Source organism: Ranitomeya variabilis, chromosome 1, assembly GCF_051348905.1.
Source record: "Ranitomeya variabilis isolate aRanVar5 chromosome 1, aRanVar5.hap1, whole genome shotgun sequence".
In the NCBI taxonomy this organism is placed as follows: domain Eukaryota; kingdom Metazoa; phylum Chordata; class Amphibia; order Anura; family Dendrobatidae; genus Ranitomeya; species Ranitomeya variabilis.
In genome coordinates, this window is record NC_135232.1 from 798,259,542 (window position 1) to 798,273,266 (window position 13,725).

The 13,725-nt window shown below is 42.6% G+C and overlaps 1 protein-coding gene across 3 annotated transcripts in view; it reads left to right on the forward strand.

The window, feature by feature from the left end:
- Positions 1 to 13,725, forward strand: part of TBC1D2 (TBC1 domain family member 2) — a 185,173-nt gene that overhangs the window by 98,019 nt on the left and 73,429 nt on the right. For all 3 annotated transcript variants that reach the window (XM_077273736.1, XM_077273750.1, XM_077273743.1), the window contains exons 7-8: positions 10,424 to 10,804; positions 10,908 to 11,018. In XM_077273736.1, the coding sequence (XP_077129851.1) occupies positions 10,424 to 10,804; positions 10,908 to 11,018 (492 nt within the window). The remainder of the gene's footprint in view (positions 1 to 10,423; positions 10,805 to 10,907; positions 11,019 to 13,725) is intronic.

Here is a 13,725-nt window from a genome sequence, read left to right on the forward strand (position 1 = left end):
GCTCGGATAACACAATGTCTGAGCACGCTCGCTCACCATCACGGCGACCCATCATCCTTTTTATTTATTATGTTTTGCTATAGCTAGTGCTATCATATTCTGTATTGCTTTACATACCTTATTAACACTGTCCCCAATGGGGCTCACAATCTACACTGTGTGCATCACATGCTTAACCCCTTTACCCCCAAGGGGTGGTTTGCACGTTAATGACCACTTTTTACAATTCTGACCACTGTCCCTTTATGAGGTTATAACTCTGGAACGCTTCAACGGATCCCGGTAATTGACATTTGCTCGTGACATATTGTACTTCACGATAGTGGTAAAAATTCTTTGATATTACTTGTGTTTATTTGTGAAGAAAAAGGAAATTTGGCGAAAATTCTGAAAATTTAGCAATTTCCCAACTTTGAATTTTCATGCCCTTAATTATTTTGTGTGACATATCTCTGTGATTTAATAAGTAATTTTGTTTTTTTTGGTTAGGGCGTTATAGGGGTTAAAAGTTGACCAGCGATTTTTCATTTATACAACACCATTTTTTTTTTTAGGGACCACATCACATTTGAAGTCACTTTGAGGGTTCTATATGATAGAAAATACCAAAAAGTGACACCATTCTAAAAACTGCACCCCTCAAGGAACATTTAACTTTTTTTCACAAACAAATTACTTCAGATCCAATTTGTTTTATTTTACCAAGGGTAACAGGAGAAATTGAACTCCAAAAGTTGTTGTACAATTTGTCCTAAGTACGCCGATACCCCATATGTGGGGGTAAACCACTGTTTGGGTGCATGGCAGAGCTCGGAAGGGAAGGAGTGCCTTTTGACTTTTCAATGCTAAATTGGCTGGAATTGAGATAGGATGCCATGTCGCGTTTGGAGAGCACCTGATGTGCCTACACAGTGGAAACCCCCCCCCCACAAGTGACCCCATTTTGGAAACTAGACCACCTAAGTAACTTATCTAGATGTGTGGTGTGCACTTTGAACCCCAATTGTTTCACTAAAGTTTATAATGTAGAGCCGTGAAAATTAGAAAATCATTTTTTTTTCCCACAAAAATGATTTTTAGCCCCCAATTTTGTATTTTCCCAAGGGTATCTGGAGAAATTGGACTGCAAAAGTTTTTGAATGCAGACTTTGATGGAATGGTTTACGGGCATCAATTTTTGAATGCAGACTTTGATGGAATGGATTGCGGGCATCACGTTGCGTTTGCAGAGCCCCTGATGTACCTAAACAGTAGAAACCCCCCACAAGTGACACCATATTGGAACCTAAACCTCCATAGGAACTTATCTAGATGTGTTGTGAGAACTTTGAACCCCCAAGTGTTTCACTACAGTTTATAACGCAGAGCCGTGAAAATAAAAAATCTTTTTTTTTTTAACAAAAATTATTTTTTAGCCCCCAGCTTTGTATTTTCACAAGGGTAACAGGAGAAATTGAACCGCAAAAGTTGTTGTCCAATTTGTCCTGAGTACGCTGATACCCATATGTGGGAGAAAACTACTGCTTGGGCACGCGTCAGGGCTCGGAAGGGAAGAAGTGGCGTTTTGGAATGCAGACTTTGATGGAATATTCTGCGGGCATCATGTTGCATTTGCAGAGCCCGTCATGTTGCATTTGCAGAGCCCCTGATGTACCTAAACAGTAGAAACCCCCCACAAGTGACCCCATATTGGAAAATAAACCCCCCCAAGGAACTTATCTAGATGTGTTGTGAGAACTTTGAACCCCTAGTTGTTTCACTAAAGTTTATAACACAGAGCCATGAAAATAAAAAATCTTTTTTTTTCCACAAAAATTATTTTTTAGCCCCCAGTTTTGTATTTTCGCAAGGCTAACAGGAGAAATTGAACCGAAAAAGTTGTCCAATTTGTCCTGAGTACGCTGATTCCCCATATCTGGGAGTAAACCACTGTTTTAGCACACGGCAGAGCTCGGAAGGGAAGGAGCACCATTTTACTTTTTCAACCCAGAATTGGATGGAATTGAGATCGGACGTCATGTTGCATTTGCAGAGCCCCTGATGTGCCTAAACAATGGAAACCCCCCAATTCTAACTCCAACCCTAACCCCAACACACCCCTAACAGTATTGCTAACCCCAACACACCCCTAACCCTAATCCCAACCCTAACCATTACCCTAGCCACACCCCTAACCCGAACACCCCCCTAACCATAATCCCAACCCCAACACACTCCTAACCCCAACACACCCCTTACCCTAGTCCCAACCCTAACCATAGCCCTAACCACACCCCAAACACTGACACACCCGTAAACCAAACCATAACTTTAGCCCCAACCCCAACCCTAACTTTAGCCCCAACCCTAACTTTAGCCCCAACCCTAATCCTAATGGGAAAATGGAAATAAATAGTTTTTTTTATATTATTATTTTTTCCTAACTAAGGCAGTGATAAAGGGGGCTTTCATTTTACTATTTATAGAGGGTTTTTATGTTTGGCAGCTATCACTCACTAAAAGATGCTTTTTATTGCAAAAAATAGTTTTGAGAGCTATAATATTTTCATATTTTGGTCATCAGTGTCATGTGAGGTCTTGTTTTTTGCAGGACGAGTTGACGTTTTTATTGGTACCATTTTTGGGCACATGACATTTTTTGATCGCTTTTTATTCCGATTTTTGTTTGGCAGAATGAACAAAAACCAGCAATTCATGAATTTCTTTTGGGGGTGTTTATACCGTTCCGCGTTTGGTAAAATTGATAAAGCAGTTTTATTCTTCGGGCTAGTACGATTACAGCGATACCTCATTTATATCTTTTTTTGTTTTGTTTTGGCGCATTTATACAATAAAAACTATTTTAGAGCAAAATAAATAGAAGTTCTTCCAGCTCCTTGATGATAAAATATGAACTTCTTTTATTTGGAAATCATTAAAATTCCATAGAAGATATCGGGACACAGAATGACAGACAGCAAGACAGAGTGATGCGTTTCGATCACTGCGGTGATCAAAGCTCTGATTAATGATTTTCAAATAAAAGAAGTTTCATATTTTATCATCAAGGAGCTGGAAGAACTTCTATTTATTTTGCTCTATATCCACGTTCAACCAGGACGGGCTTCCGTGCACCTGTGTTTCATTACGGTGAGCTGGCTTTTCCTTTTTTTTCTTTTGTTCAAAAAACTATTTTATATAAAAATTATTTATTTTTGCATCGCTTTATTCTGAGGGCTATAACTTTTTTATTTTTTTTGCTCATGATGCTGCATGGCTGCTTGTTTTTTGAGGGACAAGATGACGTTTTCAGCGGTACGATGTTTATTTATATCCGTCTTTTTGATCGCATGTTATTCCACTTTTTGTTCGGCGGTATGATAAAGCATTGTTTTTTGCCTTGTTTTTTTTCTTTTTTTTTTTACAGTGTTCACTGAAGGGATTAACAAGTGGGACAGTCTTATAGGTTGGGTCGTTACGGACGCGGCGATACTAAATATGTGTACTTTTTTAAAATTTACATAAAGAAATGTCTTTATTGGAACAATTTTTTTTCTTTATTTAGGAATTTTTTATAAAATATTTGTACACAGTGTAATATATATATATTTTTTTACTTTTTTACATAGTCCCAGGGTGGGACATCTTTGCAGAGCACTGTGTCAGATCAGCGATCTGACAGGCAGTGCAGGAGGCTTGCCGGTTCCTGCTCTCAGCAGGCACTGACAAGCCGCCTCCCTGCAGGACTCGGAAGGACCCCGCCGCCATCTTGGATCCAGGGGCCTGCAGGGAGGAGGCCCTGGGAACAACACAATCACATTGAGTTCTGAGGGTCTCATGGAAGCACGCAGAGAGCCCCCTCCCTGCACGATGCTTCCCTATGCCACTGGAATGCTGCAATCTTCTTTGATCGCAGTGTTCCGGGGATTAAAGTGTCGGGACCAGTCCGTGACTACTCCTGGCACATGTGATAATCAGCTGACACGCGGCTGATCCTGTCGATGGTCATACGGGCCCAAGTCACCTCGACGGGATAGCACATCTGATGTCAGAAAGGGGTTAAAAAGTTGTTTTCCAGATTTTTGGAAAGGTCCCAACCATTTTGTTTAGACCATCACTGGGGTTTTGTGTGAAATTATGTCCGGTTTGCCTTTTTTTCTCTTTTCTGTTGCTCCAATACACATAAAGGAAAAAAACTTGTGTATTACAAAACATATAATTGAAATAATTTCCTAGGAGAAATACTTCATTTTCTGAAAAAATTTCATGGGTGCCAACACTTTTGGCCATGACTGTGTATGGCAAGTACTTATAATAATCCTGCTGTATATAAACTTCTATATCTTTGTTGTTGAAAAAATGTAAACTGTTAGAATTAATAACCCCTTTCTGACATTAGACGTAATAATCCGTCCATGTGCCCTGGGTCTACTTTACCATGGACGAAATATTACGTCATCTCGATCGCCCGCTCACATGGGGGTGATTCTGACAGCTGACACCGGCACTAAGTGCCAGGAGTGGTCACAGACCGGTCACAGCACTTTAACCCCTGAAATGCTGTGATTGAACACGGTCGCAGCATTTCGGAAGCCTGCAGAGGGCTGACACCCCCTCTGCCTTTGGATTGGGGACCCCGCGGCGTAATGCAGGGTCCCAATCGTTGCCATGGTGATCTGATGTCGTCATGATGACATTCGGGTCACCAGACCTAGAAAACTTGCTGATCATGCCCCCAGTACATGATGAGCAAGTTTGTCTCTCAATGCAGAGCTGACAGTTTCTGCAGCATGCAGAAGCGATCAGCCTGCAAAAAATGATAGTCCCATGGTGGGACAAAGTAAAAAAGTAAAAAAAATGTTTTAAATAATTGTAAAAATATTAAAAAAAAAAAAAAAAACTATAAAAAAAAAATCAGATTTACTTCTATCTCTAAATAAATATTTGAATGGAAAAAAAACAAGACAGTAAAAGTACACATATTTTGTATGGCCGCGTCCGCAACAATCCGACCTATAAAACTGTCCCACTAGTTAACCCTTTAGTGAACACCATAAAAATAAAAAACAAGGAAAAAAAACAATGCTTTATTATCATACCTCCGGAAAAAAAAGTGGAATGACACGAGATCAAAAAACAGATATAAATAAACATGGTACCACTGAAAATGTCAGGACTTTAATCTGACCGTATCTTTATTTACCAAGTAACTATGGGATTACAAATGGATAGGTGTTTTATAGACACCTCTCCATTACCAAGCCGTGGGCTTGATGTCACCTGACAATACAAAGGTGACATCAACTCCTCAAATATGAACCCCACGCCACCACTACAGGGCAAGTGGAAAGAGCGGGCAAAGCTCCAGAATTGGCACATTTAATAGATGTGCCTTTTCTGGGCAGTTGCAGGCTGCTATTTTTAGGCTGGGGGGTCAATATCCATGGCCCCTTACCAGCCTGAGAATACCAGCCCCCGGCTGTGAGGTTTAGCAAGGCTGGTTGTCAAAAATGGGGGGAACCCTATGCCGTTTTTAAAAAATTTATATATTTAATTTAAAAAAACAGCATGGGGATCCCTCTATTCTTTATAACCAACGTTGCTGAAGCTGACAGCTGAGGGTTACAGCCCCCAGCTTTGAGTTTTGCCTGGCTGGTTATAGAAAATACATGGAAACCCACGCCGTTTTTTTCATTTATTTATAGGGCAGGCGGCGGTTGATGGATACCCCCATCAGCAGCTCCTCCTGTTACTGTTATTAGCGGCAGCAGGGGTAGGCTGATGGGAGTAATAGTTCCATCAGCCACTGCCTGCTGTCTCTTTTATCGCTTAAATATAACTCTCATCATTCTTCCCTGCTCGTGCTGATGGCCGGCAGAGCAGGGGAGAATGATAAGAGCTGTGTTCAGCACCCTGGGTCAGAGAACAGCACTTACTGTAACGCTTCATACCCGGTGCTTATGCGTGTCACATGGATGACATTCATGTGTGTTATCCGTGTGCATGTGTGTGGGACGTTTTGCGGCCTGTGCTGACATAAAAAGCGGACATGTCAGTGTGTTTTGCCCATGGACACACAGTCCGTGAAAACATACTGACGTGCACAGACCCCTTTCCTTGAATGGGTCTATGTGTGTGTGTCTCTGGTACAAAAATCTGTCACCACACGTACAAGAGACACGGACGTGTGAAAGAGGCCTAAATCTGGTATTGCTGTAATCACACCAACCCGAAGAATAAAGTCACCTAATCACTAGTGTTGAGCATTCCGATACCGCAAGTATCGGGTATCGGCCGATACTTGCGGGTATCGGAATTCCGATACCGAGATCCGATACTTTTGTGGTATCGGGTATCGGTATCGAAACAACATTAATGTGTAAAATAAAGAATTAAAATAAAAAATATTGCTATACTCACCTCTCCGACGCAGCCTGGACCTCACCGAGGGAACCGGCAGCGTTCTTTGCTTAAAATGCGCGCGTTTACTTCCTTCCGTGACGTCACGGCTTGTGATTGGTCGCGTGCCGCCCATGTGGCCGCGACGCGACCAATCACAGCAAGCCGTGACGTAATTTTCAGGTCCTCAATGCCTAATTCTGCATTCAGGACCTGAAAATTACGTCACGGCTTGCTGTGATTGGTCGCGTCGCGGTCACATGGGCGACACGCCACCAATCACAAGCCGTGACGTAATTTTAAAATGCGCGCGTTTCCTGCCTCCCGTGACGTCACGGCTTGTGATTGGTCGCGTCGCCCATGTGACCGCGACGCGACCAATCACAAGCCGGAACGTAATTTTAAAATCCTGAATGCCTAGAATTAGGCATTGAGGACCTGAAAATTACGTCACGGCTTGCTGTGATTGGTCGTGTCGCGGCCACATGGGCGGCACGCGACCAATCACAAGCCGTGACGTCACGGAAGGAAGTAAACGCGCATTTTAAGCAAAGAACGCTGCCGGTTCCCTCGGTGAGGTCCAGGCTGCGTCGGAGAGGTGAGTATAGCAATATTTTTTATTTTAATTCTTTCTTTTACACATTAATATGGATCCCAGGGCCTGAAGGAGAGTTTCCTCTCCTTCAGACCCTGGGAACCATCAGGGATACCGTCCGATACTTGAGTCCCATTGACTTGTATTGGTATCGGATATCGGTATCGGATTAGATCCGATACTTTGCCGGTATCGGCCGATACTTTCCGATACCGATACTTTCAAGTATCGGACGGTATCGCTCAACACTACTAATCACTTATCCCGAACGAGGAACGGCATAAAAAGTAAATAAAACCAATTCTTCACATGCTGTTGATTTTTTCATTCTGCCTCCCAAAGATCACAGTAAGGCTTGGCGCACATTTATCTTGCGCTGAGTGCTTACACCGGGGTTTCTGTGTAAATCTCTGAAATATGTGATTCAGACGGAACCCCCAGCAGAAGATTCCCTATAGTGAATGCAGATGGAGGCAGTGTGGACTCCATAGGACCTGTAATCCGGTGGTGTCTGTCTTTTAAGGATTACATGAAAGTGCCGTCGGCTAGAGTTTTGTGCACTTCTGAAAAGAAACCACTGAACAGAGGTCAGATGGAGTCCAGAGTAACTCTGCTGCCTCACTATAGTGACAGGATTAGGGGTTTCATCTGAATCACGTCACTCGGAGATTTAGATGGAAACCCCAAAGTGGTCAGCGTGATCCCAAACATTATGTAAAATGTTCCCAATAAAAGCTTCAACTCAATCCACAAAAAAACAAGCCCTCACTCAGGTCCGCCATATGTTAACGGAAATATAGGGGTCTTCCACGTTACTGGTAGCACAAAGCTTCTGGAACAACGAAATGACTCCTCGCCCGCCAAAAGAAATTCAGAAAGTTCTCCGCTCCTAAATAAAAATGCCCCCTCCCTTCTGAGCTCCACAATGTACCCAAACCACATATAGCATCCACGTTTGGCATTTCTGAAGCCGTGAGAGTCCGCCTAATTTACAGGTGCATGCTTCCAGAAGCACGGGTTGGGCATAACGTACTGGTGACTACAACATACTGGTCACTACATCGTACGTCTCACTACAACGGCAGTTTGCAATTTTCACTCGGCAACATTCATTGCTGTTTGTTTCTGGAAAATACTCATGGAGTCAAAATCGTCACTACATCTGTAGATAAATTCCCCAAGGGGTATAGTTTGCCAAATGGGGTCACTTGAGGGGGGGGTTCTGCTCTTCTAGCAACTAGGGGCTCTGTATATGGAGTCCACAAGCTGATCTAGGAAAATCTGCGCTCCAGGAGGCAAATAGCTCTCCGTTCCTCCCGAGTCTCACCATATGGCCAATGGTGGTACTGTAGGGCCACATATTGGGTATTGCGACGTTCAGTGGAAATTGTGGGAAAATGGTTTATGCCATTTCTACCCACTTGTTGTGTCAAAATATAAAATCTTTGGCTAAAACTAAATTTTGGTGGTAAAAATGTAGTTATTTTGTCTTTACCGCCCAATGGTATAAAATTCTGTGACACACCCATGATTTCAATATGATCACTGCACCCCTAGATGAATTCATTGAAAGGTGTAGTTTGTAAAATGAGGTCACTTTTGGGGGGTTCTGCTGTTCTGGCACCTCATGGGCTCTCGCAGTGGGTCATTGTACCTGCCACCATAACAGTCAAATCTGGTGCTCTTTGCCTTCTGAGCTTTGCACTGTGCCTGAAAAATATTTCCCGATTACATGAGGGTATCGGCACACTCGGGAAAATATGGACCTCGGTTTGTTGTAAAAAAATGTTCCTATTAGCACTTAGAAAAATTAAAAACTTGGGGCTAAAGCAACATTTTAGTGGTAAAAAATATAATTTATTCTTTCTTCACCACTCAGTGATATAAAATTCTGTGAGGCATATGTGGTGTTAATGTGATCACTGCAGCCCTAGATGAATTCATTGGGGGGTGTTGTTTGTAAAATAAGTTCACATATAGGGGGTTTGTTCTGACACCTCAGGGGCTCTGCCAATGTGACATGGCACCCTCAAACCATTCCAGCAAAATCTGAACTCCAATATGGCGCCTCTTCCCTTCTGAGCTTTGCAATGTGCCTCAAAAGTAGTATTCCCCTACATATGGGGTATCGGTGTACTCAGGAGAAATTGCACAACAAATGGTATGGTGCAATTTCTTCTGTTACTCTTACGAAAATGCAACATTTTGGGCTAAAATAAAAACATTTTTGTGAGGAAAATGTAATTTTATTATTTTCATGGCTCAACATTGTAAACTTCTTGAGGGTTCAAAGTACTCATCACACATCTAGATAAGTTCGTTGGGGGGTCTACTTTCCAAAATGGGGTCACTTATGGGGGTTTCCACTATTTAGGCACATTAGGGGCTCTCCAAACGCGACATGGCGTCCGATCTCAATTCCAGCCAATTTTGCATTGAAAAAGTCAATCGGCACTCCTTCCCTTCCGAGCTCTGCCACGCGCCCAAACAGTGGTTTACCCCATATATAGGGAATCAGCGTACTCAGGACAAATTGCACAACAACTTTGGGGGTCCAATTTCTTCTGTTACCCTTGGAAAAATAAAAAAACATTGGATCTGAATTAAATTTTTTTGTGAAAAAAAAAAAGTTAAACGTAATTTTTTTTTTAAATATTCCAAAAATTCCTGTGAAGCACCTGAAGGGTTAATAAACTTCTTGAATGTGGTTTTGAACACCTTGAGGGGTGCAGTTTTTAGAATGGTGTCACTTTTGGGCATTTTCTATCATATAGATCCCTCAAAGTTACTTCAAATGTGATGAGGTCCCTAAAAAAAAATTGTATTGTAAAAATGAGAAATCACTGGTTACATTTTAACCTTTATAACTTCCTAACAAAAAAAAATTTGGTTCCAAAATTTTGCTGATGTAAAGTAGACATGTGGAAAATGTTACTTATTAAGTATTCTGTGTGACATATATCTGTGATTTAAGGGCATGAAAAGTAAAAGTTGGAAAATTGCAAAATTTTGAAAATTTTCGCCAAGTTTCCGTTTTTTCCCCCATATAAACGCAAGTCATATCAAAGAAATGTTACCACTATCATGGAGTACAATACGTCACGAGAAACCATTCTCAGAATCACCGGGATCCATTGAAGTGTTCCAGAGTTATTACCTCCTAAAGGGACAGTGATCAGAATTGTGAAAATTGACCTGGTCATTAACATGCAAACCAGCTTCGGGAGTAATGGGGTTAATAAACAGTATAATTTTTTTTTATATTGATTGAGTATCCCAAGGATGAAAAATATTTGAAAGCGTAAGGTAGATATTATTAGATGTATTATCAAATAAATGCACAATATAGATTTATGTTTAATTGAATCTTTGGAAATATTGAAATGATCAGAGCTAGTTACAAGGTGAGTAAACCTGAGACTGTAACATTTTCACTATTGTTTCCACCAGGATCTCGTGAAGCTACTTCACCGTGCTCTTGAGTCTGCTCAAGAGGAAAAAAGAGCATGCAATGACTATTTGAGTGTTACAGAGGAAAAAGACAGACTGGAGCTAATACGACATAAGGTTAGACAAATTGAGGACTTTCGGCAACGTGTGGAGGCTCTTGAGCAGGAAAAACAGGACCTTGAACAGTGTGTTAGTTTCAAGGATTTTCATATTGGTGAACTGAAGGAACATGTACAACTGCTAATGGAAAAGAACAATGCAAAGCAACAATTTATCATGAAGCAGAATGAGCAGCTTCTCTGCCAGACTGATTCAGATAAGAAAAGCAGTATTGGAATTGAGACCTTACAAGTGCAATGTAGGAAGATTGACAGCTTAATGGTAAGAAAATGGTGTATGTAAACAGATACATTCTTATACGGTGACATGTGAGTTTCTTCTGTAGGTGAAAACAAAAACTTAATAATTCTTGTTCTTTCACAAGGATGACATTAATGCCTTCAAGACACAGAACCAGTTCTTGAACTCTGAAATCCATCAGTTGACACGGTTATGGAGAAACACTGCTGAAAAGGAGACAGCTCTGCTTATGAAGGTAATGATCATCATACTTACTGGATGTGATACAGAATAAGCAAATCATCAGTATACATGCAAATAGCAGGTATGGGACACTATTCATTGCTAGCAGACACTGTATACAGACAATGAATACTAAGAGGCTTGTCTGTTGATAGGTCTACTTTTTTGTTTTGGCAATATGACGTACCAGTACGTCAAAGTTATCATGCAGGCACGGGAGGTGTGCCCGCACAATCATTGCCGGGAGGTCAACTGAAAATGGACCTTTCACCAGTTTTTACATGCTAAGCTGGCCACATTTTAGATAATGTAGCTGAAGATCTCATTAAAACATAATTATTTCTCATCTCTGTTGCAGAGATATCAGCTTGACCAAAGATAAGAGTGTGCCAGGAACACAAATGTTGTCAAATCAGTATATTAAAAAAGTCACATTTTTATTAACCTGTGGTAGAGCTGCTCACTCATCTGGACACAGAGGTATAACCGGAACACTGTCTCTTTAAGAAAATGCTTGGTTTATTGTAGACAGCATAAACCAAGTTTGGGAAAGTAAACACAGCCCTCTGGGCAAAACAAAGAAACACAGTCCTTTTCCTAGAGGGGATCAGCCCACTCACAGGCAGCAGTGTCCACTGTTCAGATTTAGCACACACTTTCCTGGAGTGCTCTTTCTCCAGGCCCACACTGAAAGCTCTGGCAGTCTGCCATTTAAGCCCAGACCATGTAACTCCTCCGTCATGTGATTGATCACAAGCTCTATATCACACAGGTCCTCTGTCAGGACACTGCAGATGGAAATGCGTGGACATTCTCCCTCCCGCTCTATGAAAGTCTACTAAAACTAACCCATATTACAACTTTCAATAAATTGACCCAACACGTAGTGACTCGTATCTCCCCTCCATCACTTCACCAGTGACTGTCACATATTACCCCCCTCTGCCCAAAGCCGGGAGTTTTGGCACCTTCACTGGCTAAGCAGGGGGACTCTGAACAGGGCATCTGCATTCCTATGCAACCTCCCTGGTCTATGCTTCACATGGAAAGTGAAGTCCTGGAGTGCCAGAAACAACCTAACTACCCGGGCATTCTTCCCCTTCTTTTTCCCTCATCCATCTCAGGGGTGCATGATCAGATATTAGCCTGAACCTTCTGTCTAGCGAGTACTATCTTAGGGTGTCAATTGCCCACTTGATGGCTAAGCACGCTCTCTCCACGATGGCATAGTTCTTCTCACAGGTGGAGAGTTTCCTACTCAGGTATAGGACTGGGTGTTCATCGCCATTTATTACCTGGGACAGCACAGCTCCTAATACGACATCTGAAGCATCCGTCTGGACCGCAAACTCCCGCAAACTCCTTTGTGAAGTCTGGTGCGACCAAGACTGGCTGTTGGCACAGGATGAGACTCAACTTCTGGAATGCGATCTCCGCTTCAGAGGACCATTTGACCATCGTCGACTTTGTGCCCTTGAAAAGATCAGTCAGGGGGGCAGCTATCATGGTGAAGTTTGGGAGAAATCGCCAATAATGTCTGTTTGCAGCTTTATCTCACCACTTCCAATGATGTAGCCCAAGTACTTCGCCTCCTCTTTCTCAAAGGCGCACTTCTTTGGGTTTATGATAAACCCCGCTTTCCTTAATGCATAGAGTACTGCTTGAACCTTTGCAGGTGACTTCCCAATGCGGGCTGAAGATCATGATGTTGTCCAAGTAAGTGGCGGTGTACTTCTTGTGTGGGACTAGTATCCGGTCCATAGCCCACTGAAAGGTAACTGGGGCTCCCTGTAGTCCGAATGGCATCCGGGTATATTGAAACGCATCGATCTTGGATACCTCATTGAGCTTCCTGTAATCGTTTCCATTTGGCTTTGGCACTAGGACAATAGGGCTGGACCAGCCACTCTTTGACTCCTCGATGACACCCCAGTCAACATTCTCTTCACCTCCTGGGAGATCACCTCGCAGCAAACTTCAAGAATTTGATATGGCCTTTAGTTCACCCTCACATGTGATTTAGCCTGGATCTCGTGCTCTACCACCTGTGTACATCCTGGTAACTCCAAAAACAAGTCTGTCCTGCTGAAGCAGCTCACGGCACTGTTGTTTTGGGGCCTGTAACAGTGTTTCTGCCACTGTGACATCCTCGACCTTGGCTTCAGGATGTGTCCCTTGGCACGTTGCTTCTACCGGATCCCTGTCTGCCACAGTTTCAGCAGGTTGATGTGGTACACTTGGTATTGGTTCCTTCTCCCTGGTTGGTGGACCTTATAGTTGATATCACTCAACTTCTCGAACACCTAGTATGGCCCTTGCCACTTGGCCAGGAATTTGCTTTCCACGGTGGGGATCTACACGAGCACCCAGTCCCCAGAGCTAAATTTTCTCAGCCTCACGGCCTGGTTGTAGACCCTCGCCTGGGCTTTTTGTGCTTGAAGGAGACTCTCCTTCACAATCGTCATCACCCTTGTGATTCAGTCCTGCATTTGGGACACATTTCCTAATGATTCTCCGGTGGGGTGTAACTGCTTCCCAAGTCTCATTTGCAACATCTAGAAATCCCCGTGTGGTGCCGCCCTTATAACAGCTCGAACGGTGAGAACTCCGTAGATGCCTGTGGGACTTTCCTGATGGAGAATAGTAGGTATGGTAGGAGGCAATCCCAATCTCGGCCATCCTTGTCCACGACCTTCTTCAACATGGACTTCAAGGTCTTA